The 27,923-nt window shown below is 46.9% G+C and overlaps 1 protein-coding gene across 3 annotated transcripts in view; it reads right to left on the reverse strand.

Annotated features, from left to right (window-relative positions):
* The window catches only part of LOC135196218 (N6-adenosine-methyltransferase subunit METTL3-like), a 319,120-nt gene that overhangs the window by 135,457 nt on the left and 155,740 nt on the right, over window positions 1-27,923 (reverse strand). For all 3 annotated transcript variants that reach the window (XR_010310348.1, XM_064222859.1, XM_064222858.1), the window contains exon 6: window positions 21,236-21,413. Coding sequence is in view for 2 of the 3 variants with exons in the window: in XM_064222859.1 (XP_064078929.1) it covers window positions 21,236-21,413 (178 nt within the window). In the remaining variant the exon portion in view is untranslated. The remainder of the gene's footprint in view (window positions 1-21,235; window positions 21,414-27,923) is intronic.

The raw sequence follows: 27,923 nt of genomic DNA on the forward strand, positions 1-27,923 counted from the left end.
GACTGGTCGTACCTCTCCACGTGTGGTTGACACTGTAGGTTGTTTCCATGGGGCTAACTCTCTTGGCACATCTATTAGAAGTTCCAACAAGTCTGGAAACCATTCTGCCTTCAGCCATAATAGGGCTACCAGAGCCATCTTGAGGTTCTGAGACCATTTCACCTTGTTAAGAACCTGACGGATCAGGCAAAACAGAGGAAATGCGTATCCCTTCAGATTGTCCCATGGGTGTTGTAGAGCATCTTCTGCTACTACTTCTGCATTCAGGACTATTGAACAATACACTTCCAACTTTTTGTTGTGCCTGGTTGAGAACAGGTCTATGATTGGCCTCTCCCACAAGATGAACATTCTGTCTACCACTTCCTGATGCAAGGACCACTCTGTTCCTAGAATCTGGTCCCTGTGGCTCAATTTGTCAGCTACAACATTTCTTTTCCCTGGAATATATCTGGCCCTGATGTCTACTAAGTTCTCTACAGCCCACTGCTGAAGTTGAATTGTCATCAGGTGTAACTGACAAGATACCAGGCCTCCTTGCTTGTTTACGTAGGCTACTACTGTGGTGTTGTCCGACATCAATACCACTGACAGTTCTTTCACTCTCTCCTGGAATTCCTGTGGTGCTAGAAAGGCTGCTTTTAACTCTAGCACTTTTATATAGAGTTCCTTGTCCTTGTGATTCCATCCGCTTCCCTGAAATCATTAGTTCCTCCATGTGCACACCCCATCCTTCAAGCGATGCATCTGAGAACAGCAGGAGATCCGGAGAGGGTTACTGAAGGGGAACTTTCACTGTCAGATTGCTGTCCTGTAACCACCACAGTAGGTCTTACTTCACCACTGTCGACAAGGGAATGTGCTCGTATGGGTGATCTACAGTTGGTGAACAAAACTCCTTCATCCTCCATTGTAAGGACTGAAGATGTAGCCTCCCTTGTGGCACCAGCTTCCCCAAGGAACTTAGGATTCCCAGGACTACTTGCCACTGTTTTGCTGGTTGTGTTTGCTTTCCCAGAAAAGCATTCACAACTGTTTGCATTTCCCTACCCTCTGGTCTAACAGGAACACTTTGGCCTTTACTGTGTCTATAATCATACCCAGGTACACCAGCCTCTGACTGAGATCCAAACTCGACTTCTCCTGGTTTATCACAATGCCTAGGCTGTGACAAAACAGAAGAAGGATATCCCTGTCCCGAAGTAATTTTTCTCTGGACTTTGCTATCACCAGCCAGTCATCCAGGTATCTTATTAACCTGATCCCAAGCATGCGCCCATATCGACACGAGAGTGAATACCCTCGTAAATACTTGGGAAGACATTGTCAATCCGAAGCACAGGACTCTGAACTGGGAAACCTTCCCTGTAAGACTGAAGTGGAAAAATTTCCTGGAAGATGGATTGGGATCTGAAAGTATCCGTCCTTCAAGTCTATTGTCAGCATAAAATCCTTGTCCCTGATTGCTGCTATAATTGTCCTTGGAGTCTCCATTTTGAATCTGGTTTTCCTTATGGAAAGATTCAATGTTGACAGATCTATAACTGTCCTCCAATCTCCATTGGGTTTGGGGACAAGGAAAATACTGCTGTAAAACCCCCTTGAAGGAAGTGTTACTTGTTCTACAGCTCCCTTCTCCATCATCATCATCACTTCTTCTTGCAGAATAAGAAATTTCTGAGATTCCCGACCGTAAGATAAGTGTGGTAATGGTTGTTCTGTCAGGGGTGGAGTAAAGTCAAATGGAATCAGATATCTGACTCTGAGTACATCCATCACCCACTGCTCCGCTCCAAATTTCTGCCACACCCTCTAATGATTTGCCAGGCATCACCCCACTGGTGTGACTGAGTGGTGAGAGGCATCCATCCTATCATCTCGTACCTCTCCCTCTGCCTCTAATACCCCTTCCTCTATTGGGGAAGAGGGTCTTGGTAATCTAGGAGAGGGATTATGTCTCCCTGGTCTCTTTAGAGGTAATTGTTGGTGTTGTCTTACCTCACTAGAATTAGCATGGCTTCCAGATGATTTTCTGGGCTCAGTTCGTGTCGCTGCGCGAAATATCCTTTAATCCATTATTTCTAAGGTAAATGTACTAACACATACCAGAGAATAAATAAAATAAAGAAAAAAGGTCAGTACAACTGACTCGCTCACCCTCCAAGAGGGTGTCGGTATGAACACTATGGCGAGTGAGACCACGCCACGAACCGCTTGCCAATAGAAATCTCCCACTACAAAATCCCCACAAGAGGGGAGCCGACCCACAGAGTGGGCAGCAACTACTACTACTCCATCCCATGCTGCCGACTGCTGCGCCTCTGGTGGCCATCCTTTTCAGTTAGCGCACAGCGTATACACGTGCCCTTTTTTGCTCTGTGTTTTTGTGCCCTTTTTTACTGGATTTATTCGTCATGGAGCGTACAGCCATTGCAGCAGCTAAGTTAAGTACACTCTTTAGAATCAGAGGGACTGAGGATAATTTGTCCCTGGACCTGACATTTGCTCGTGAGCGCCAGATTCTGGTTAGGTCTTTCAGTTTGGCTTTCATTAGGATGTTCGTCACTGATGCAAACTGGAGCGAACCCAGGATCCTTTCCTGAGTCCTTCTTGACGCCAGTTTGTGACTTAGAAATTGCTTGACTGACTTCGCTATTTCCTTCCTCTTGGTTGATGGAATCGACAGAGTATGGGAGGATAGATTCCATTGAATGCCCAGCCACTGAAGTTTGACTCTGGAGTGAGTCTTGACTTGGTCCTGTTTATCTTGAAGCCTAGATCTTCCAGGAACTTGAATCACTTTCAGTGTTGCTTTGTTGCATTCCTTCCCGACTGTTGAAGCCCAGATCAACCAATCGTCGAGATACGCTACTACCATAATCCCTTGCGACCTGAGTTGTTGCACTACCACTTCCCGCCAGCTTCGTGAAACAACCCCCTGGGTGTTACGTTGAGCCGAAAGGAACTACCTTGAAGGAGAATGTCTGGTCCCCTATCTTGAAGCCCAGATACGGACGGAAGTGCTTGCAATAGGGATATGATAGTAAGCGTCTGTAGATCGATAGAGGTGGTGACGGCCCCACGGGGAGGAAGTAAGGTCCGCACCTGCGAGATCGTGAGCATCTTGAACTTGTCGCAGCGAATGGCTAAGTTTAAGCGGGACAAGTCTAAGATTACCCTTCTTTTTTGTGAGCCTTTCTTTGGCACGCTGAACAAGCGACCTTGAAATTTTAATCTTTTGACTCTCGCTATAAGCTCCTTTCTGAAGGAGATCCTCCGCGTACTCTGTCAATTCCTTGGAAGGAAGTTGACGGAAAGGTCTGGATGGAGTGGGTTCGCTAACCAGCTCCAACCCAGGCCTTTTGAGACAATGCTCTGAGCCCACTTGCTGAAGTTCCACCGGTGGCGAAAGTGAAACAGCCTCCCTCCTACCTGAATTCCTCATTGGTTCTGGTAGCCTCCTCGGCCTCCTCTGAAGTGTTTTCCCATATTAAAGGGACCTCCCGATCCTCTCACGAAAGGAACGCTTACCTCTGCCTCCCTTACCCGAGCGGTCATACTTCTGTGAGGCTTGACCCTCGAAGACCTGGTTGTAGGCCGGAGAGAGGGCATAAGAGGTGGAGGGCTGAGGCTGAGGAGAGATAACATAAATCGGCTGCGACTGAGCCTTTGAGGTGGAAGGTTGGGCTGTTTTGCACTAAAGGAACAGCCGGACTTGCTGAGAGAAGCGCGGCTGCTTCTTCTGGTAGGGCTGGAAACGTCTAGGTTTCCTTTGAGCCTTACCCTTACCAGGCTTGGTCCTGTCGTCTCTTGGCCGTAAGACCCCAACGGTCTTTAAGGCTCTGGTTCAATCTTGTAGCCTCTGACTGAACCTCCTTAACCATCGCTTCTGGGAAGAGGTCTGCTCCCCAGATGCTTGACATGAGCAACTTATTCGGCTCGTGCCGAATTGTTGCCTCTTGTAGGACATGTTTCCTACAATTCGTCTAGCAGTGGCGAACTCAAACATGTCAGACTGCACCGTTTGAGTCAGAGATTTGGTAAGAAGCTTGAAGAGCGGTTCCGACCCATAGGCAATGGTAGCCACCTCGGTCATAGCCATGGAATTAATAGACCTGGCTAATCGCGATTTGGCATCAAATTCCGCCTGAATAAGGCTATCTGGAAGCCTAGGTAGCTTCTCACCAAACTGCTCCATAGCACAGTCTGGTTTGAGTTTGCCAGCTGAGAAGGTGTTAGGTAAATCTTCCCATAATTCACCGGCTGAAGGAAGCAACGGAGATGTAGGATCTGCTTCCTTCAGTTGAGGCATGGAGTCCCCCTTCTGGGCTGCTGGAATAGTAGTCGTCGCGATCTTTGTCAGGAAAGGGAGCGGAGTACTCTCTTCCATTGTAAAGATCGTAACGGACTTTTAAAGGGTTGGATTTTCGTGTTGGAACAATCCATGTCCTCTAGGCACCTGAGCCATTCTCTTTGAGCCTGGTCACGTGAATAGAGGACTGTCTCCTTTGGAACTTTAGCATCCCGAGGCATGGCTGCTGGCTGTGAGCCTGGCGTAGCCTCATAAACAGGGCTGAAGGTCTTCGGGTAGAACTCGAAGTCCTCAATCCTCCGAGTTCCACATTCCGGGATAGAGATTAGTCCGTCTTGGAAGGGGGCGTATGACGCTACTCTCACCACGGGTTGTTCATTGAGAACGGAGGTAGAGAGTCATACGGGGGGGGGGAAGTTGAGTCTCACCTGTGCTGAAAGGTGGAGGAGAAGTCAGAGGAGCTTGGCTCAGTCCGGCTATGATGTTGTCCTGAGAAGTAATTCTATCAGACAACCGAGAGATCATTTGTTCCATGCTATTTTTCAGAGACCCAACCAGATCTCCCACTTGTTGTAACAGACCAGCGTTGGAGTCCAAAGCGGAGCTGCAGCGGAGGTGGAAGGGTGGCTCTGAACTGGAACCAATGGTAGTGAGACTGACGACTCCGCTGGAGTGCGAGATCTCTCCCTGGAGGATCTACTCCTCGAGGACTTAGAGCCGGACCCCAGAAGCTTAAGATCTCTCTGCTCCGAGGTTCCTAGTCGGAGACTTACGAGAGGAGGATGACGCCGAAGCCGTCTTCTTAGACGACGACGGACGTCTTCGTCAAGGTTTTCACCGCTTGACCTTTGACCTCCTTAGGTCTAACTGAAGCGTCAGGAGAAGTATAAAGTTCATTACCCGTAAAGCCTTGGAAGGATGGAGAGGTTGCAGGAGTAGAAGAACCAGTTGCACCCAAGGTATCCCTTGGGTGTCCAACGAACTTACCTCGACCAACAGGTCGTCTACACCTACCATAGGTTCCACATTAATATCAAGCGTCGCGACTTCCGAGGAGATGTCCTGGCCTTGGTCCGACAACGAGGCAGCCAGCTGTTGCTGGATGAAGGCGATAGTCGGGGCCGCCTCTGCTGGGTCGACGTAGCCTGTCGCCTTGCCTCCGGGGAAGATTAGTACCGCCAACCTCTTCTCAAGGATGTAGGGCATACCCTTGGCGGCGTTCTTCCCGAAAACCGCCCCGACCCAGGCCCGCAGGGTTGCCAATGCGGTATCCCTCACAGCCGGAGCCTGGAAGAGAGGGTATTGATTAGATTTAAGAATAACTTAAAACTAAAATCAACTTAAAGCTTAACTTAAAATTATAGGGGCTATAAGATGAATTTTACCTTAAGTTAGTAATTGATGTAAAACTTAAGCACTAAAACAAAAGAGAACCAGTACCGGAGTTGGAATACTTACCCCGTCTAAGAGCTGGCTCACCAGATCGTAACAGATGGTACACGTCTCGTGGTACCAGACCTGGATGTCCCCGTGCGGAGTCGCGCATGGAGCATGGGACCGGCAAAAACTTTCGTGTCCACAAGGGTCCTGAAGTGTGGCGGCGCATCCCGGATGCTCACAGTTGGTGGTCGTAAGTGAAAAGACACTGAGTATCTTAAAGACTATCACTTACAGGCTAAAGGACAGAAGAACTCCGTTGCATGCCGGAGCTCGGAAAAAATTTGGGCATAACCCCTCCCTTAAACGCCTGAATAGGCTATAACCCCGGAGAGATCGGTGAGACAGGTAAGGGAAGGGAGGGGGGATGGTTTAAAGTACTTAAGATAAACTTAATAGTTTAACGTAACAAAACTTAAACCTAAAGCTCGAACGTACCGGACTAAATCCAGTGCGTGGCGGAGTGTTGTAACTCAGCGAGACGGAGAGGTTAGAAGGGACCAACTGTATGTTCCGGTCCACTCTGCTGGGTGGACTAGCACCTTTCCGCTGGATGCCAGGACTCCGGTGGTAAAGGAGCCCTAGTAGGTGGGAAAGAGCGAGAGGACATACAGACTCAAGCTAGCAACGGAGCGACGGGGTAGAGCAAAGGAGGGGGGAAAGGCCAGTCCCCCCCACCTTACCATCCGGCCGGACGAGAAAGCCGGAGAGGTCGAGTCCAGTCTGGGTCTGTCCCGTCCCTCTACCCCCTCCGCCTGGGGGGAGAGAGGGGAGCAGGCTCGGGTAGCGGAGCGAGCATGGGTAGACCAACCCACCCCCCCCGACTCTATGGAAGAGCAGGAGGGGGGGAAGGTGACTGGACAGGCGTCTGGCTGCCTCGTGATCATGTAGGACCACGAGGCGGTACGAACAAAACAAAAACAACTAAGCCTAGAACAAACCAACTGATCAGAGAGATGCTATCGGGAAGCAACTGAACTGATGAGCGGTAGCATAAGGGCCCAATGGACCGAAACCAACTGATCAGAGAGATGCTATAGAGAAGCTATGGGGAACCGCAACGAACTGATGAGCGGTAGCATGTAGGCCCAATGGCCATGACCTAGGCTAAGTAATCCAGACGCCTAACTAACCTAACAAATATCATAAATAAAACAAATGAATAATAATAATGAAAGAAAGAAAACAAATTAGTAGGAGAAAAAATCCAGGAGTGTACGACTAACCCGAAGGCAAGTCTACCACTCAAAGCTAGCCGAGGCCGATACTAAGAGCCGTGGCTAGGGTCTGGATAGAAGGAGCCTACATAAGGTAAAAGACATGCATGCATGACAAAACCGTGTAGACCGTACCCTAAACAAAGCGGATAATAAAATAAGAGCGTACATAAGTAAGGGGATGTTCTGGGTATGGGTGACCAAGAACGAACCCACCACGAGGCAGAACCATGCTGCCATGCTTCCGACCTAGAGTTCGTATTTATACCTAAAAAACGGCAAATACGGGCTCAGGGCCGGAAAAAACCAACTAGCAATAAATACTGAGTACTTAACTTAGCTGCTGCGATGGCTGCACGCTCCATGGTAAATAAATCCAACGAAAGGGCACAAAAAACACCGAGAGAAAAAAGGCACGTGTGAATCGTGTGCGCTAACTGAAAAGGATGGCCACCAGAGGCGCAGCAGTCGGCAGCATGGATGGAGTAGTAGTAGTACTTGCTGCCCACTCTGTGGGTCGGCTCTCTCTTGGAGGGATTTGTAGTGGGAGAATTCTATTGGCATTTGGCTCGTGGTAGTGGTCTCACTCGCCATAGTGTTCATACCGACACCCTCTTGGAGGGTGAGCGAGTCAGTTATACTGACCTTTTTCTTTATTTATTTATTCTCTGGTATGTGTTAGTACATTTTACCCTAGAAATAATAGATTAAAGGATATTTCGCTGGCGACACGAGCCCAGAAATAGATTTTCCTTACGTCAAAATCCCTTTTTTGGTATAAATACGAGCTCTAGTCGGAAGCATGGCAGCATGGTTCTGCCTCGTGGGCTGGCGGGTTCGTTCTTGGGTCGGCTCCATACCCAGAACCTTCCCTTGCTTTATTACGCTCTATTATTTAGTTATCCTATTTATATTAAGGGTACAGCCTACGCGGTTTATGTCATGCATGCATGTCCTTTTCACCTTACGTAGGCATCTTCCATCTAGACCCTAGCCACAGCTCTTAGTATCGGCCTGGCTAGCTTTGAGTGTAGACTTTCTTTCGGGTTAGTCGTACACTCCTGGATTTTTTCTCCTACTATTTGTTTTCTTTCTTTACAAGTGATTTGTTTATTATGTATTATGTTTAGGTTAGTGTAAGGCGTCTGGCTTCACCTAGCCTAGGTTATGGCCTATTGGTCCCATGTGCTACCGCTCTTCAGTTCGGTTGCTTCTCTATAGCATCTCTCTGATCAGTCGGTTGTGTATACTAGGCTTTATTGTCTCATTGTATCTCTGTTACCGCTCCGTGGTCACTTCGTGATCACGGAGCAGCCAGACGCCTGTCCAGTCATCTTTCCCTCCTCCCGCTCTTCCATAGAGTCGGGGGAGGGTTGGTCTGCCCACGCTCGCTCTGCATACCCGGGCCTGCCTCCCTCTCCCCCAGGCGGAGGGAGTAGGGGGACGGGACAGACCCAGACTGGACTCGACCTCTCCAGCTTCTCGGTACGTTCCGGATGGCTAAGTGGGGGGGACTGGCCTTTCCCCCCTACCGTCGCTACTCCGTCGCTCCGTTGCTAGCGCGAGTCTGTTTCCCTCTCGCCCTTTCCCACCTTACTGGGGCTCTTTTTCTACCGGAGCTCCGGCATCCACGTGGAAAGGTGCTAGTTCACCCTGAAGGGTGGACTGCGGCATACAGTTGGTCTCTACTACTACTCCGTCGCGCTGAGATCGCGACACGATCCGCCACGCACCGGACTTAGCCGGTACGTTCGATTTCTATAGGTTTAAGAATTAGTATTTAATTTAAACTAAATTAAGTTATCTTAAGCTACCTTAAACCTTCCCCCCCATTGCATGCTCACACCGGATCTCTCCGGAGTTATAGCCTATTCAGGCAATAAGGGAGGGGTTATGCCCAAAATTTTTTCGCACTCCGGCATGCAACGGAGTTCTTTTAACCTTTAGCCTGTAAGTGATTCTTTAGGATGCTCATGTATCAGTTTTTCACTTACAGACCACCAACTGTGAGCATCCGGGATGGCAACGCCATGCTCCAGGACCCCTGTGGGCATGAAGTCTGCCGGTCCCATGCTCCATGCGCGACTCCGCACGGGAACCTTCAAGTCTGGTTTCACGAGACCTGTACGATTTTGCTATGATCTGGTGAGCCAGCTCTTAGACGGGGTAAGTATTTCCAACTCCCGTTAGCCAATCCTACACGGTTATAGTTCTAAGTTTAATCTAACCTCTTATCGTAAACTTAAGCTTGTTTTATATGGGATCTCGCATCCTCTATAGTTTTAAGTTCACCTTATACTTAAGTTTTAATTTTAAGTTAATCTTTAAAAACTAACAAATACCCTCTCTTCCAGGCTCCTGCTGTTAGAGACACCGCACTGGCAACCTGCGGGCCTGGGTCGGCGGTTTTGGGAAGAACGCCGCAAGGGCATCCCTACATACTCGAGAAGAGGTTGGCGGTCCTGATCTTCCCCGGCGGCAAGTCAACGGGCTACGTCGACCCAGCAGAGGCGTCTGGCTGCCTCGTGATCATGTAGGACCACGAGGCGGTACGAACAAAACAAAAACAACTAAGCCTAGAACAAACCAACTGATCAGAGAGATGCTATCGGGAAGCAACTGAACTGATGAGCGGTAGCATAAGGGCCCAATGGACCGAAACCAACTGATCAGAGAGATGCTATAGGAAGCAAACCGAACTGATGAGCGGTAGCATGTAGGCCCAATGGCCATGACCTAGGCTAAGTAATCCAGACGCCTAACTAACCTAACAAATATCATAAATAAAACAAATGAATAATAATAATGAAAGAAAGAAAACAAATTAGTAGGAGAAAAAAATCCAGGAGTGTACGACTAACCCGAAGGCAAGTCTACCACTCAAAGCTAGCCGAGGCCGATACTAAGAGCCGTGGCTAGGGTCTGGATAGAAGGAGCCTACATAAGGTAAAAGACATGCATGCATGACAAAACCGTGTAGACCGTACCCTAAACAAAGCGGATAATAAAATAGAGCGTACATAAGTAAGGGGATGTTCTGGGTATGGGTGACCAAGAACGAACCCACCACGAGGCAGAACCATGCTGCCATGCTTCCGACCTAGAGTCGTATTTATACCTAAAAAACGGCAAATACGGGCTCAGGCCGGAAAAAACCAACTAGCAATAAATACTGAGTACTTAACTTAGCTGCTGCGATGGCTGCACGCTCCATGGTAAATAAATCCAACGAAAGGGCACAAAAAACACCCGAGAGAAAAAAGGCAAACGTAAGTGTAATCGTGTGCGCTTTAACTGAATAAAAGGATGGACCACCAGAGGCGCAGCAGTCGGCAGCATGGGATGGAGTAGTAGTAGTACTTGCTGCCCACTCTGTGGGTCGGCTCTCCTCTTGGAGGGATTTTGTAGTGGGAGAATTCTATTGGCATTTGGCTCGTGGTAGTGGTCTCACTCGCCATAGTGTTCATACCGACACCCTCTTGGAGGGTGAGCGAGTCAGTTATACTGACCTTTTTCTTTATTTATTTATTCTCTGGTATGTGTTAGTACATTTACCCTAGAAATAATAGATTAAAGGATATTTCGCTGGCGACACGAGCCCAGAAATAGATTTTTCCTTACGTCAAAATCCCTTTTTTGGTATAAATACGAGCTCTAGGTCGGAAGCATGGCAGCATGGTTCTGCCTCGTGGCGGGTTCGTTCTTGGTCTCCCATACCCAGAACCTTCCCTTTGCTTTATTACGCTCTATTATTAGTTATCTATTTATATTAGGGTACAGCCTACGCGGTTTATGTCATGCATGCATGTCTTTTCACCTTACGTAGGCATCTTCCATCTAGACCCTAGCCACAGCTCTTAGTATCGGCCCTGGCTAGCTTTGAGTGGTAGACTTTCTTTCGGGTTAGTCGTACACTCCTGGATTTTTTCTCCTACTATTTTGTTTTCTTTCTTTACAAGTGATTTGTTTATTTATGTATTATGTTTAGGTTAGTGTAAGGCGTCTGGCTTCACCTAGCCTAGGTTATGGCCTATTGGTCCCATGTGCTACCGCTCTTCAGTTCGGTTGCTTCTCTATAGCATCTCTCTGATCAGTCGGTTGTGTATACTAGGCTTTATTGTTTCATTGTATCTCTGTTACCGCTCCGTGGTCACTACGTGATCACGGAGCAGCCAGACGCCTGTCCAGTCATCTTTCCCTCCTCCCGCTCTTCCATAGAGTCGGGGGGAGGGTTGGTCTGCCCACGCTCGCTCCGCATACCCGGGCCTGCCTCCCTCTCCCCCCAGGCGGAGGGAGTAGGGGGACGGGACAGACCCAGACTGGACTCGACCTCTCCAGCTTCTCGGTACGTCCGGATGGCTAAGGTGGGGGGGACTGGCCTTTCCCCCCCTCCGTCGCTACTCCGTCGCTCCGTTGCTAGCGCGAGTCTGTTTGCCCTCTCGCCCTTTCCCACCTTACTGGGGCTCTTTTTCTACCGGAGCTCCGGCATCCACGTGGAAAGGTGCTAGTTCACCCTGAAGGGTGGACTGCGGCATACAGTTGGTCTCTACTAACCACTCCGTCGCGCTGAGATCGCGACACGATCCGCCACGCACCGGACTTAGTCCGGTACGTTCGATTTCTATAGGTTTAAGAATTAGTATTTAATTTAAACTAAATTAAGTTTATCTTAAGCTACCTTAAACCTTCCCCCCCATTGCATGCTCACACCGGATCTCTCCGGAGTTATAGCCTATTCAGGCAATAAGGGAGGGGTTATGCCCAAAATTTTTTCGCACTCCGGCATGCAACGGAGTTCTTTTAACCTTTAGCCTGTAAGTGATTCTTTAGGATGCTCATGTATCTTTTCACTTACAGACCACCAACTGTGAGCACCGGGATGGCACGTCCATGCTCCACGGAACCCCGGTGGGCATGAAGTCTGCCGGTCCCCATGCTCCATGGCGCGACTCCGCACGGGAAACCTTCAAGTCTGGTTCACGAGACCTGTACGATTTGCTATGATCTGGGTGAGCCAGCTCTTAGACGGGGTAAAGTATTTCCAACTCCGTTAGCCAATCCCTACAAGGTTATAGTTCTTAAGTTTAATTCTAACCTCTTATCGTAAACTTAAGCTTGTTTTATATGGGATCTCGCATCCTCTATAGTTTTAAGTTCACCTATATACTAAGTTTTAATGTTAAGTTTAATCTTAAAAACTCAACAAATACCCTCTCTTCCAGGCTCCTGCTGTTAGAGACACCGCACTGGCAACCCTGCGGGCCTGGGTCGGCGGGTTTTGTTTTGGGAAGAACGCCGCCAAGGGTCAGCCCTACATACTCGAGAAGAGGTTGGCGGTCCTGATCTTCCCCGGCGGCAAGTCAACGGGCTACGTCGACCCAGCAGAGGCGGCCCCGACTATCGCTCTAATTCAGCAGCAGCTCGCCGCCTCGTTGACTGATCCAGGCCAGGACATCTCGTCGGAAGTCGCGACACTGGATTTAAACATTGAGCCGAATGGTAGGTGTTGACCGACCTGTTGGTCGAGGTGAGTACGTTGGACGCTCAAGGGCTTCCCTTGGGCGCCACTGATCTTCTACCCCTGCAAAATTCTTCCTCCTTCCTTCCAAGGCTTTACAGGTACTGAGCTTTACACTTCTCCTGATGCTTCTGTTAGACCTAAGGTCAAAGGTCAAAACGGCGGTAAAAACCTTGAGTAAGACGTCGTCGTCGTCAAAAAAGACGTCGTCGTTCGTCAAAAAAAGACCGTCGGCGTCTACATCTCGCAAGTCTCAGGCTACAAACCCCGGAGCTGAGAGGTCTAGAGCTTCTGGGTCCGGCTCCAAATCCTCAAGGAGTAGATCCTCCAAGGAGAGATCACACACTCCAGCGGAGTCAAACCGTTTCCCCACTTCCTATGGTTCCTGTTCAGAGTTACCCCTCCACCTCCGCAGCAGCTCGGCTTTGGATCCAATGCTGGCCTGTTGCAACACATGGGGGATCTGGTGGGGTCTCTCAAGAACAGTATGGAACAGATGTTCTCTCGGTTGTCTGATAGGATCAACTCCCAGGACAATATTATCGCCAGGACCTAAGCCAAGCTCCGCTAGCTACTCCCCCACCTTTCGGCGCGGGGTAGCTCAGTTGCCACCATATGACTCTCTGCCTCCGTTCAGTATGAACAATCCTTGGAGAGTGGCGTCATACGCCCCCTTCCAAGACGGGCTTATTTCTATCCCGGAGTGCGGAACTCGAAGGATTGAGGACTTCGAGTTCTTCCGGAAGATCTCCAGCCGCCGTTCATCGGCTACCGCCAGGCTTACCGCCGCTGCCATGACGCGAGATGATAAGGTCCCGAAAGAGACAGTCTCTATTCACGTGACCAGGCTCAAAGAGAATGGCTCAGGTGCTTAGAGACATGGACTGTTCAAACACGAAAATACAACGTTTAAGAGTCCATTTACTATCTTCACAATGGAAGAGGGTACTCCGCTTCCTTTCCTTACAAAGATTGCTACGGTTACTATTCCAGCGGCCCAAAAGGGGGACTCGTTACCGCAGCTAAAGGAAGCGGACCCTACATCTCCTTTACTTCCCTCGACCGGAGATTTGTGGGAAGACCTGCCCAACACTTTTTCTGCGGGCAAACTCAAACCAGACTGTGCTATGGAGCAGTTGGTGAGAAGCTGCCTAGACTCCCAGATAGCCTCATTCAGGCGGGGAATTTGATGCCAAGTCTAGGCTGGCCAGGTCTATCAACACCATGGCCATGACTGAGGTGGCTACCATTTCTTATGGTTCTGAGCCACTGTTCAAGCTAATCACCAAGTCACTGACTCAAACGGTGCAGTCTGACATGTTCGAGTTCGCCACAGCTAGAACAAACTGTCGGAAGCATGTCCTCCAGGAAGCAACATTTCGGCATGAACCGAATAAGTTGGCTTTCATCAAACATCTGGGGAGAGACCTCTTCCCAGATGCAATGGTAAAGGAGGTCCAGGCAGAGGCTATGAGACTAAACCAAAGCCTTAAGGATCGCTGGGGTCTCACAGCAAAGAGACGCCAAGATCAAGCTGTCAGGGGTAAGGCTCAGAAGAAACCCAGACGTTTCCAGCCTTACCAAAAGAAACAGCAACGGTTTGCCCAGCCTGTTTCGGGGCTGTTCCGTTGGTGCAGGCAGCCCAACCCCTCTACATCCAAGGCCCAATCACCAGCCTATTTATGTGATTTCCCCCCAGCCTCAACCTTCCACCTCTTACGCTGTCTCCCCAGCCTTCAACCAAGTGTTCGAAGGCCAGGCATTTCAGAAATATGATCGCTCGGGAAAGGGAGGCAGAGGTAAGCGATCCTTTCGTCAGAGAGGATCGGGAGGGTCCCTCAATAGAGGAAAACACTTCAGGGGAGGCCGTGGAGGCTACCAACATCAATGAGGACTTTCAGGTAGGAGGGAGGCTGTTTCTCTTCCGCCACCGGTGGGGATTCAGCAAATGGGCACAAAGCATTGTGTCGAAAGGCCTGGGTTGGAGTTGGCTGGCGAAACCCGCCTCCATCCAGACCTTTCCGTCAAACTTCCATCCAAGGAATTGACGGAGTATGCGGAGGACCTCCTTCGAAAGGAGCAATAGCGAGAGTCAACAGAATTAAAGTTTTACAAGGGCGCTTCGTTCAGCGTTCAAAGAAAGGCTCACAAAAAAGAAGGGTAATCTTAAGACTTTGTCCCGCTTAAACTTGGCCATTTCCGCTGCGACAAGTTCAAGATGCTCACCATCTCGCAGGTGCGGACCTTACTTCCCCGTGGGGCCGTCACCACCTCTATCGATCTTACAGACGCGTACTATCATATCCCTATTGCAAGACACTTCCGCCCGTATCTGGGCTTCAAGATAGGAGATCAGGCATTCTCCTTCAAGGTAGTTCCCTTCGGTCTCAACGTAGCACCCAGGGTGTTCACGAAGTTGGCGGAAGTAGTAGTCCAACAACTAAGGTCGCAAGGGATTATGGTAGTAGCGTATCTCGACGATTGGCTAATTTGGCTCCAACAGTCGAGGAATGTCACAAAGCAACACTGAAAGCAATCGGTTCCTGGAATATCTAGGCTTCAAGATAAACAGGACCAAATCAAGACTCACTCGGAGTCAAACTTTCAGTGGCTGGGCATTCAATGGAAATCTATCCTCCCATACTCTGTCGATTCCATCAGCAAGAGGAAAGAAATAGCGAAGTCAGTAAAGCAATTTCTAAGTCACAAACTTGACGTCAAGAAGAACCCAGGAAAGGATTTCTGGGTTCACTCCAGTTGCATCAGTGATAAACATCTTGATGAAAGCCAAACTGAAAGACTAACCAGAATCTTGGTGCTCACGAGCAAATGTTCAGGTCCAGGGACAAATTATCCTCAGTCCCTCAGATTCTACGGAATCGTCTACGCCCTTGGGCAAAAGTCAAGAACTTATCAACATCAGTACCCCTTCAGTTTCCTCCTCCGGGGATTACCATCCACACAGACGCTTCGTTAAGCGGTTGGGGAGGATATTCTAGTTCAAGAAGGTTCAAGGAACTTAGTCACCTCAGTTCCGTCAGTTCCACATAAACGTACTGGAAGCAATGGCCGTGCTCTTGACTCTAAAAAGGTTACGTCCGCCAAAGAACTCCCACATAAAGCTAGTCTTAGACAGCGCAGTGGTAGTCCATTGTATAAACAGGGGAGGCTCCAAATCACCGTCATCTAAATCATGTCATGGTAGCCATCTTCTCCCTGGCGGACAAGTTCAGTTGGCACCTCTCCTCCACCCATATAGCTTGGAGTGAGAAACGTCATAGCAGATGCTCTATCCGATCAGTTCCTCTGAATCGGAATAGGTCACTGGACAACAGTTCGTTCCAGTGGATTCTTCAGAAGAGTTCCAGGTCTACAGGTGGATCTCTTCGCATCCCAAGCGAACCACAAACTCCATGTTATGTGGCCCCCAACCGACCCTCTGGCCTATGCCACGGACGCCCTGGCCCTAGACTGGAACAAACTGGGAGAAGATTTATGTTCTTCCCTCCAGTGAATCTTCTCCTGAAAGGTTGCTGAAACAAAAAAAAACCCCCTCAGGACCGTTCAAGGTTCTAAGTGGCTCTAGTAGCCCCAGACTGGCCGAAGAGCAATTGGTACCCGCTAATTCTGGAACTGTGGGTCTTCGTCCTCTTCGAATTCCCAATCCCAGGCTCTCCCAGTCAGTACAAACGAAAAGACTGTGTTCGCTTCCTCAGGAATTCTCAAAACCCTAACTTTATGGATTTCATGAAGTTTGCAGCTAAAAGAGATGCGAATATTGATCCCCAAAATATTCTCTTCTTGGAATCTCATAAAAGAGATTCAACTTTGAGACAGTATGATGCTGCAGTCAAAAAGTTAGCAACCTTCTGAGAGAATCAGATATTAGAATCATGACAATCAATTCAGCTATATCCTTTTTCAGATCTTTATTTGAAAAAGGCTTAGCAGCTAGCACTATTACGACAAACAAGTCAGCCTTGAAAAGATTTTTCAATTTGGGTTACATAGACTTGACCAGACTCTTACTTCTCGTCTATTACCAAGGCTGCTAGACTTAGACCTTCTGTAAGGCCTACGTCAGTATCATGGTTCTTAAAATGATGTTCTAAATGCTGGCTTCAGAAACAGATAATAACACATGTTCATTTTATAATGCCTCCTAAGAAAAACTATTTTTATTAAGCTTGGCTTCAGGAGCTAGAATTTCAGAACTGTCGGCATTATCCAGGGATCCTGATCATATTGAATTTCTTCCCACAGGGGAAGTTCTACTTTCTCCGGAACGTAGTTTTATAGCAAAGAATAAGAAGATCCTTTGATGAGGTGGGAGCCATGGAAGGTTGTACCCTTCCACAAGATATTTCTCTTGCCCAGTAATGACCTTACGAGCCTTTCTGTCCAGGATCTCCTCATCCTCATAGGGTCCTCTCTTTAAGAGAGAAAAAGGTTGGTACTTTATCTATTAAAGGCATCAGGCAGCAGATCCTGTACTTTATTAAGCAAGCCAATCCTGACTCCTTCCCTAAAGCACATGACGTCAGGGCAGTAGCCACCTCAATTAATTATTTCCAACATATGAATTCGATGATTTGAAAAAAATATACTGGATGGAAATAAACGCCGACAGTATTTAAGCGTCATTACTTAAAGTCCTTGGAAGCTCTGAAATTTTCAGCAGTTGCGGCGGGTAACATAGTTTCCCCTGACTCTGCTTAGTCTTTAGTAGAAGATCCAGTCCTCCTTTCTACCTATCTCACCCACAGTTCGTTTTGTCTATACCTGCCATGTTCATCTACGTTTACACTTGAGTCTTAGCTGCTCTTATGATGGTATAGTGGGTGCCCTTATTTTTTGCTAGGTTCACTCACAATTGATTGTATATAATGATCTCTTTGGTGTGATCCCCTTTATTTTTATGCTAGGGGAACAACATCGTATGTACAATGGTTACGGGTTTTGTATCTTAAAGTCATATACATTCCCTTTTTTATGTTACAATGGTTCGGTTTTTGTATCATTACGTCATTTTATTTTACAATCTTGTGCTATTTCTCTGGTACGATTTCGCGCAGCGACACGAACTGCCCAGAAAAGGATTTTGACGTAGGAAAAATAAAAATCTATTTCTGGGCGATTGTTCGTGTCGCCAGCGAAATCCGCCCTGCCCATCCCATCGCTCAAGATTGTCTGCTAACTTCAGGATGGCCACCAGAGGCGCAGCAGTCGGCAGCATGGGATGGAGTAGTAGTAGTTGCTGCCCACTCTGTGGGGTCGGCTCCCCTCTTGTGGGGATTTTGTAGTGGGAGATTTCTATTGGCAATCGGTTTCGTGGTATGTCCTCCATCCCATAGTGTTCATACCGACACCCGCCTCTTTGGAGGCTGGGTGAGCGAGTCAGTTGTACTGACCTTTTTTCTTTATTTTATTTATTCTCTGGTATGTGTTAGTACATTTACCTTAGAAATAATGGATTAAAGGATATTTCGCTGGCGACACGAACCAATCGCCCAGAAATAGATTTTTCCTTACGTCAAAATCCCTTTATTAACTGCCTGTTGGACTAATCTATCATTAGTATCCATTCTTCTTCTATCAATAGCAGCTTCTAGTATACCTTTTGGCAACAGCAATTGCGACTCTAGGATATCCCCATTCCGAATTGCTAATAGGGAATCCAAATCTATGGTGCAGCCTAATCTAGCCAATGCTGCATCTCTCCTCATCAACAGGATATTAGCCCAAATATTGGCACTCAAATTTTTCAAATACAAATTTGCTTTTGAACCAGATTGAAGCAATCTGATAAACATTGCCTCATCCACTAATCTCCTTGTTGATTCTGAGGATGTAATTTTAGCTACTGCCGTTGACCAAAGGTCTAACCAAGAAGCAGTCTGAAAGACAGAAGAAGCCGCTACTTCTAATGTCATCGATGGGCATTCCATCTTAACCTAATCCCGGTTTTAACCTTACCACATTTGAGTTGATTTGTCTTGATAATAATGGAACCATAAGTGTAGCATAATATTTCCTATGTCTTAGTAATGGCGGGGGAATGAACTTGAATGATCCATTTTGTCTTAAAGAATTATCCCTTCCAGAAATCCGTGCATTAACATGTTGTAACACAGACTGCATGACTTGAGCATGGTAATTCATACGACACCTGGTATCCTTTTTTAGTCCTAAAAGCACGTCAATTCCTGTAGGAGCTATACTAGCAGGTGTTTCAGACCTCCTTGAGAGATTACTGAATTAACAAATTATGTCAATCACCTTAGCATACGAAGCCAGAAACTCCTGATTCCCCCTTTCCTCCGATTCCAAACATTCTGCTCGACCACAGGAGAGGTTAGTTCACTCCTATCCTCTGACAAACATTCGTGTGCGTCATGGCCGTCCAACCTTGCGACCACGGCATCTTTGATCTCTGACGATCTTGAATAACCACCAGGAGAACACAACCACCTAAATGCTTCTATGCTCGTGGATCTAGAGTGAGAACCCCGTCTATTCCTCCAGGATGACAGCTTTCGTGAAGCCGAACTACCTTCCTCTCTATTTCCATTAATATTATCAATGGTCATGTGGATATCATCCCCACAGCCGTCGGGGAAGTTGACCTTGATCTTCTAGTGTCAAGGCAAACACCTCCTTCCACTGGTGTATCCGGAGGGGTTACCAACTCTTTATTATTTGACCTTTTAATGAGAGCTTTTTCATCCTTTCTTCTTATTTTAAAAGGTCTTACAGGAGAAACTGGTATATGTTCTCCATTCTTTGTCAATTGATGTTCATTCACTGTTGATTTCCCCAACAGCAGTGGTGTATCTACTAACGGTTTTGTCCTCAATGTTGGCATCGTCATCTCAGCCGCCATTCCAGTGGCCGTAAACGCTTTCGTCTGTGTGGACGCATTTAAATGACGGTGGTCATTGTTGTTACCTTTACCAGCAACTGCTTTCTTCACTTTGTTGCCAGTCCTGGCTCGAAGATGAAGAAGAATTTAATCTTCTATTCTTGGCACGAGGATCAGTCACGAAGTCCCTTATCCTCCAACACTTGACTGGTACACGGTGACATCATCGACCTTTGCGATGACGTCGAACTAGAGGAAGACGAAGACAATTCATGTCTTCCCTTTTTTCTTCCTTATCTATTTGTCCTCTAAAGCTTGTAATTTCTTCATAACTGCGTGTACAACCGAGTCTGAAAGTGTATTCATCTCCAGAGGCAACAAGGATTGAGAGAGGCAGTAGGCTGTGGCAGCCATATCAGTCTGTGACGTCACTGATGGCATCGGTTGTGATGTCACCACGCTTGATGGGAGACATTGTGCGGTTACTGCTGGTATCCCTAAGTGTGCTGCAAAACAGTTTCCAAAATTCTGCATTGCCGGAAACATTGGCGTTGTTGCTGTTGCTGTAGCGTTCGTCCCCATAAATTGCAGGCCAGGTGGATGCGGGACACTCACAGTTGAAGGACCTGGAGGGAAGCATGACATCATATACTGTGATAGCAACTCTTCCAAGGCTGATACGCCTGATAGGCCTAATGCCGACCACATTCCTTCCATCCTCTGCACATCGGGGGCTGAAATCAGGGACAAAGATGGAGATGCTCCCCCTCTTCCTGCCAGGAATGACGGAGCGTAATTTTGTACAAAATTACCCAAAACCCCTCCTGGTGTTTCCAATAACGAATCAATAGAAGAAACTGAAGGGGTATGGGAAACATCAAAACCAGGTAATGAAACATAAGGAGCAGTCTAATGTATAGCCGATACAAAAGAAGCTGAAAACGCTTGGTCATCCAAAGATGGCGGTGTCTCCTTTCTTTTGTACTGGCATTTTCCATAAAACTTCATCCATCGATCCAGCGACCAACTGCGACAAACTGAACAAGAATTGGTAATAGTACATACGTTTTTCCTGTACCTACTACACATTGAGTGAGGATCCGTAGACACTGATGTTAAGAATCTTGAACAAGAAAATCTACTCACTCCAGGGCATTTCCTTTGTCTGCTGCAAGATACCAAAGAAAGTTCCCTTGGTGAAACAAAATTCTCCATATCTAACAACTTACACACACCTAGCAGATCATACCCAACTGAGATCACCCTCAGAAAGAAAAAAGAAAAATTATGAAATTAAATGGGCAAACTAAACCGGCTTTAAAGAGATAGATAGTAATCACGCCCTCTCTTAAAGGCGGTAAGAAAGTAACTGATAAGTCACGGGACGCCCAGGGCATTCTGAGAACTACAATGCCCCGTGACCCAGTACAGATGCCAATAGTCACTGGATCACACAAATTTTTTATTAACTCTACCGGTTTTCCAGTTTGGCACTAGTAGTATCTAGTATCCTAATGTTGAGACCGAAGGTTTGTTTTGTATATGAACAAAGCAAAAATCAATTAAGGAAACGTACAAGCTGGCCAAGATCTGGGGAGCAAAGTCAACAGATCTGTTTAGATCGTCAGACACACTTGACAACCATTTTCTACAAATAAAGGGACTTGAAAACTCAGAATTGCAACAGTGAGTTGGCGCATTCTTATTTGTTTAGCAAGTCTAGAAAGGGATCTGATGCAATTAAAGGCAGTTGTAAAGTGATGGATTTTTAGTTTTAAAAGAAAAATTGTGCTTATTAAATAAAGTATTTATAAAAAAAAATGTGAAAGTTCAGGGGTTAATAATAATTACGATCAACATAAGAAAATAGCTTAAACCTTAATACTCACCTACAAGTATCCATGTGGAAACAGGTATTGAGAAACGAACAGTCTCCTAAAGATTCATCAGTGTGTTTTTGGATGATTTTTCTAAAATGAAGACGGCCACATAATGGACCACTTTTTTTGGTTGCTCGATCACATTCCTCCTTTGTACCATGTGGACAAAACTCTTGAACTTTTGCTCCTAAAAAATTAACATTTCAATTAAAGTTCACATAAATGAACACCTGTGCAAGTGTTTAGGAAAGCACACAGCATTATACTATTGTACAGAAAATTTTTCAAGCCTTCTGCTAAGCCACAGGCAATCTACCCATCATTCGAGGGAAATTCGCCTATTCACAGGTTTTTCTGACGATAAATACATTCACTAATTAGTGTATTTTGATGTTATTTTCATGACTAAATACATTTTTATGATACTAAGATGATTTACTAATTTTCAAATATTAATATTGGTTAATACTGTATTAGTCAGTTTAATAAGATTAAGAGATATCAAATAAATATAATTCTCTCTCTCTCTCTCTCTCTCTCTCTCTCACAGAGATGTATGTTTTTTGTATGATAAATAATTTATTAATTTTCAAATGTTAATATTAATGTAAACAGCAATAATATCAATTCATTAAAGAAAATACTACGTATATGAATTAATAAGATTTTAGTTTATAAATATGATATTGTTATGATACAATAAAGTTTTATACATACTTACCTGGCAGATATATACTTAGCTTTAGACTCCGTCGTCCCAACAGAAATTCAAATTTCGCGGCACACGCTACAGGTAGGTCAGGTGATCTACCGCCCTGCCGCTGGGTGGCAGGAATAGGAACCATTCCTGTTTTCTAATAAGATTTTCTCTCTTTCACCTGTCTCCTGCAGGGAGGCTGGGTGGCCCATTTATCATATATATCTGCCAGGTAAGCATGTATAAAACTTTATTGTATCATAACAATATCATTTTTATACATTCAACTTCCCTGTCAGATATATACTTAGCTGATTGGCACCATTGGTGGTGGGTAAGAGACAGCTATTTACTGAATAGACAGGTAAACAACATACATTGTAGGTGATAAATAAAACCTTGGTTCCTACTTGTTTAGGCGGAAGACTTCATCGCTACTGCCTAGGAGTCTGCTTCGCCTCAAGAGCCTCAGCGAGGATGTGACCTATGGCTAAGAGTTCTTGTGGGTCTGTCGATGGGGTCTTATCCACTTACTCGACAGAGCCTGATGGCATTTGTCAATGGGATCTAATCCACTTATATGACAATACACCTTGCCTAGTGGCATAATTAAGGAGCACAACACCGATCCCGATCACCTGATCCTAACACGAGGGTTAGTACTTAAATTGAAAAGAGTTATCCCCAAACTCCTTTCAAACAACCCTAAAAACTCGACGTTAAATAAAATTTAACTCACTAGTTAAGGATCAGTATCGGCTCCCTATCCCAGCAACGTATCCGCAGACACATATAAACCAAGAGAGAAGGATCTCTCGGAGGTTATCTTGACATCCTTCGATAATGGGAAGTCAACACAGAGTTGCATCTCCCGTATGTGACAGCTAACATGTCCTTCATTGACATATTCTTATGGAAAGAACAAGAATTCGCAAAAGCTCGCACTTCATGTGCTTTTAATTCTCAGCTGTTTGAAGGAATCATCAAGGCACTTATCAAGTGCTTTTGGAGATCAAAAAGTCTCAAAGAAGGCCAAGGCATTCTTTGATATGGATCTCTTCTGGATGAAGCCTGGCGCCTGGCTGGTGCTTCGCGCCTGGCTGGCGCCTCGTGCCTGGCTGGAGCATCACTCCTGGCTGGCGCCTGGCGCTTGCCTGGCTCCTGGCTGGCGCTTCTGGCACTTCTGGCGCCCGGCGCCTGGCTGGCGCCTCTGGCACCTCGCGCCTAGCTGGCTCCTCCCCACTTGCTGGAGTGTCGAGGCTGGCTGGCGATGTCCACATCGGACACTCTCACCTGTCCGATCTGTTCGCCTCTGGCACATTTGCGCCAGGTTGGGGGCCTGCTCCTTCTCTGCATCGGACAATAAACGCGCTCATCCGAGCTGTCTGCCTCTGGCGTTTTTCGCCTGTTTGGCACTTGGCGCCTGGCCGGCGCTTCGTTGCCCGAGGATCCTGAACAAACCACAAAAGTTTGTCGGGAGACAGGAGAAGGGTGGAAGGAACTCTTCTACCTGGAGCCTCTGGCCTAGGACAAGGGGAGGCGCTTGTAGCCAGTTACATACAGTAGACGATAGGATATCATAACAGGACGAGAGAGAAGAGTCTTCCTCCGAGGAGGATCCTTCATGAGTACTTCCGTTGCTAACGAGATCTATTCCTGCATGTTGAGGAGGTTTCTCGTTGCAGAATCTTCCCTCTCCTTGCCCGAAGGAGGGGAAGGAGGCCTGGAAGTCGAAGATGACTCCAAGCCGAAAGTGGGCGAACCCAGGGCTTTCTTGGCTCTTATCGTGTCCCTCTGAGTACCTTCTGGGAAGCACTTCGAGCCCTCATCGCACCCCAAAGACACTGTAGGCAAACGTTAAGTCATTTCTTCTGCTGAAGATAAAACTTAAGTACCCTGCCTGGGCAAAGAGACCCTTCTATCTCTTCCCCTATCAATTGGGAAAGTCCCTTGACTTCAAAGCTCTGAGCCAGGATTAGAAGGGTTTTAGTTCTTTGCCAGATATACTATGCTGGCAAGAACCAATCGCTGAGTCTCCATTGAATCTGATGCGAGATTCCAATACATAAAAATTCACTTGTCCTCTTGGTAGTTGGTAGGGCCAAGAGAAAAAATGAATTTCCTCAAAAATTTCTAAAATAAGCTTGATGAGGAGAGGTTCCAACTTGTCGGAACACGGAATCTGCGGGCCACGAAAAGATCCCAACTCGAAGTACATGATTTCCTACTCTTGGTCGTATTGAGGTATCGTATAAGATCCCGAAGATCTTAGTCCTCCACTATCTCTAAGTCCCTTTGTAGAGACAGAGTATAGCCTGCTACTGTATTCTTTGATAGCAGATATATACAAAGGTGATTCTTCTCTCAGAAAGGGAAGAAAACCGCCATGTGGGTCACAGAGGTATTGGAAGAGGACAGTTTCCTCATTCAACCCAGCACGATCTGCAGCACTTCTTTGTCTTGGCCATGACACTTGCCATTCACCTTGAAAAATCCTCTCATTCATGTCAACTTCTCGTCAGTCTGCACGCAGACAGACTCAGAGTGGAGAGGTTTTTTGAGGTCCCTTTCTAAGTGAGGCTGATAGAGTAAACCGACTCTCTTGGGAAAGCCTTTAGAAAGTGCTATAAGAAGAACGTGACCTCTGTGAATCCAGCCTCTCGAAGGCCAAAATGGGGCGAAAAGCATCATTCTCTCTCCCTCTGACACCAGTAATTATCTTAATACATCTGTTAAGAATTTATATAGGGGAAAAAGGATAATATTTATTCCCCTTTCAAACTAAAGGATGGCGTATATTGCTACCGCTCTTGGATCGAGAATAAGGAAGCAGTCTAGAGGAAGCCTCTTCGTCTTCAACATTGCGAAGAGATCTATGAAGAAGACGTCTCCCAGGTTTCCACAACTCTCTTTCCAACTAAGATTAGACAGACGTCAATAGTTATTATCGTCGATCGAGACGGTTCTCACGGACGTGCAACATCGTGCAGCGAACCTCTTGAGGATCGTTACATTCCGTGTCTGTGTTCCAAACAGGTTCTCTCTTGTTAAGGCGAACAGGGGCGAAAAAAGAGATTCTCGATGCTCCTTGAGATACGAGAGAGCTGTGGAATTGGCCTCATTGATTTAAAAAGTCATTTCGTCCCTCCTGGGATCAAACCCCCGTCCAGTTAGACGGGAAACGAAATCAGGAACGAACCGTGACGTTACCGAGCCTGCTGTCAGAGAGGCTACTGAACCCTTCGGTTAACATCTCGCTATATCGAGAAATTATCAAGTCCACTAAATTGCTTGCAATTCTTTAGACTATGTGCCAGAACATCTGTACCTCTGTCATGGTACCCGGCACCCTCTCATATGTTATTTCCGTTTCTGTTAGGAAAAATTTTATAGGTGTAATGTAGTCCATTCAGGGAAACAAACTTCTGCCACGAAGAAAAAGGTTCCCATCAGACTCATCCATCTTCTCACTGAGCATGCTCCGTTCTCTAATAAGGCTATGCTTTCGTAAGCATGAGAGCATTATATAATATAGTGCTCTGCCGCGTTAGAATCGTCCATAATTCTGTTACATTGCGGTAAACAGCATTGAAAAGTTGCAAGAGATCTTTCTGTTGAAAACTTCTTAGCAAAATGCAGACAATGTTATTCATGTTTGCCTACAAATCCCCTCAATCCGAGGCTAAGTCCGTGTTTGTAGGGGAGAGATATGGTTAGCCAGTCAATCCCGTAGGAGAGATGTAACCGACCGCTCATGACCGAGAACTAGATGGTACTGTGTTGGTCTACAGTGACAGCAGTCTACGTTCGCTGTCTCGCCGTATTCTTCCTGAGTTGCCAGCTACTCCATTCAATTAAGGAATATGATAAAATTATTATCGAGCCTAAGGAAGCTCTCAATAATGCATATTTAAGCGATACAACCTTCGTTAATACAGAAGCTGAGTCGGTGTTGTCGTAACAATCCCTTTAAGCGTATTCCTTACCTAGGAAACTCCTGGAAAGATACAGGGAATTCAGTTGCCAACCATAGAGGTAACTACGGTATGCGCATATGACTTGACCATACAGTAGTCTTATACACCAAATTCTCTACTACATTCTTTCCTCGCCGAGGCAGAGAGAGAATGGAAAATTTACTATCTTCGTTCTTTTCGTCAATAGAACGAATTAGTATAAGCCGAAGATCCCAAGTGAAAACCGAGGATCGAAGAGAATCTCTCAAGCTTCCTATTCTCTTGGACATAAGACTTAAAGGACGTAGTCTACACGTCTAATACCTGGAAGAGCCTTTAATCAATGAATGAGAGCTCCTCCGAATCTTGTCCAAGAGAGCCTATATGCTTACGCGATAAGATGTATTGAGATCTTTGTCAATGAGAACTACCCATTAAGATACAAAGAGTATACATTTTTTGTCAATTATGTGTTATGCACTTACTTGACAATACGTTTAATATCTCCCTAAGGAAGGAAGTTAATCCAGGAACTCGTTAAGTCTTCGTGATTTCCACAGAAATCGCGGAAGGGACAGGATTCCTGTTCAGATCTTGAGCTTGCCGAAGGAAGGACCTTGATGTTCTCTTTACGCAGTCATTCCCGAACGCCGAATAGATGAGATTCTTATTAAGAAATCTCCCGTAGCTCTTGCCTCGTCATAATGAGGGAAGAGTATGAATGAAGGAGAGAGTCCACGCTGAGAGGAACTGCCTGTTACAGCAGTCCTCTGTATATTGGAGAAGGGCTTCTCTCAGTATCAGAATCATCCTGACAAAAGCGACGGCCGCCTGTGCGACATCTTGCGCCTTTGCCAGGAGAAGGCTGATCTTGCTAAAAACTAATAAGAGGAGCCTCGCGGCTGACCTCTCTCTCATAAGGCGATTTGGGATATCCTGGAGCCTCGCACCTGGTTGGTGCCTCGCGCCTGGATGGAGCCTTGCGCTCGCGCTTGGCTGGCGCCTCGCGCCTGGATGGAGCCTCGCACCTGGTTGGCGCCTCGCGCTTGGCTGGCGCCTCGCGCCTGGATGGAGCCTCGCACCTGGTTGGCGCCTCGCGCCTGGCTGGCTGCTCGCGCCTGGGAAGTTCCTCGCGCCTGGCTGGCGCTTCTTGTCTGGATAGCGCCTTGCGCCTGGAAAGTTCATCTTGCCTGGAAGGCGCCTCTCGCCTGGCTGGCGCTTCTCGCCTAATAGGCTCTTCTAGATCTGAAGAAGATCACTCATCTTGAGGAGCTTGTTGTCTGCTTGAAAGCAGAACACTCCCAGGTGGAGGAAGAAGATCGGACACACCTTCACGCTTCTTGGAAGATTGCAGATCAGCAGACAGGAAATCTGGCGCCTCGCGCCTGAAGGAAGGAACTCTGGCGCCTCGCGCCTGGCTGCTGGAACGCGGCTCGCGCCTGGTTGCTGAACGCGGCTCGCCCCTAGCTGCTAGAACCCGGCTCGCGCCTGGCTGTTGGAACGCGGTTCGCGCCTGGCTGCTGGCTCCTGGCTGGTGCCTCACGCCTGGCTGGCATTCAGGGCTCTCTTAGTTTCTATCAAAGTGGGAGTTTTCCAACTTCTTTCCAGAGAACGTGATAGATCGTCCAAACTCCAAACATGTCCATTCTTTGTCTTTTTGGCTGTAAGATGAAGAATCGGACGAAGAGACGCACTTTTTAAGGATGCCTTTGCAATGGCGATCCTTGGCAGTCTGGGATGCTACAGATCCTGCCGAGGGGACGCCTGATCGGTGGGGATTCTCCGTAACCTCCGTAAGGCTTTCGACATTCCTTCTCCTCTGGGCCTGGGAGCGAGACAGAGCCGATCAGACGCACCCTCCACTGCACTGGGAACACTGTATTCACTGCTTACCTTTTTAAGAGCTCGCCTTTTGAGCTCCCTCCATTTATTCTTCAAATTTGCACAAGATGAATTTTGTAGTTTCTGTGAGGTAAGAAGGTGATGAGGATGCAAGAACTACTAGTACTGTTAATACTCTAACTGCTCGTTAGCACGAGACTTA

This window comes from Macrobrachium nipponense, chromosome 17, assembly GCF_015104395.2.
Source record: "Macrobrachium nipponense isolate FS-2020 chromosome 17, ASM1510439v2, whole genome shotgun sequence".
Classification (NCBI taxonomy): Eukaryota; Metazoa; Arthropoda; class Malacostraca; order Decapoda; family Palaemonidae; genus Macrobrachium; species Macrobrachium nipponense.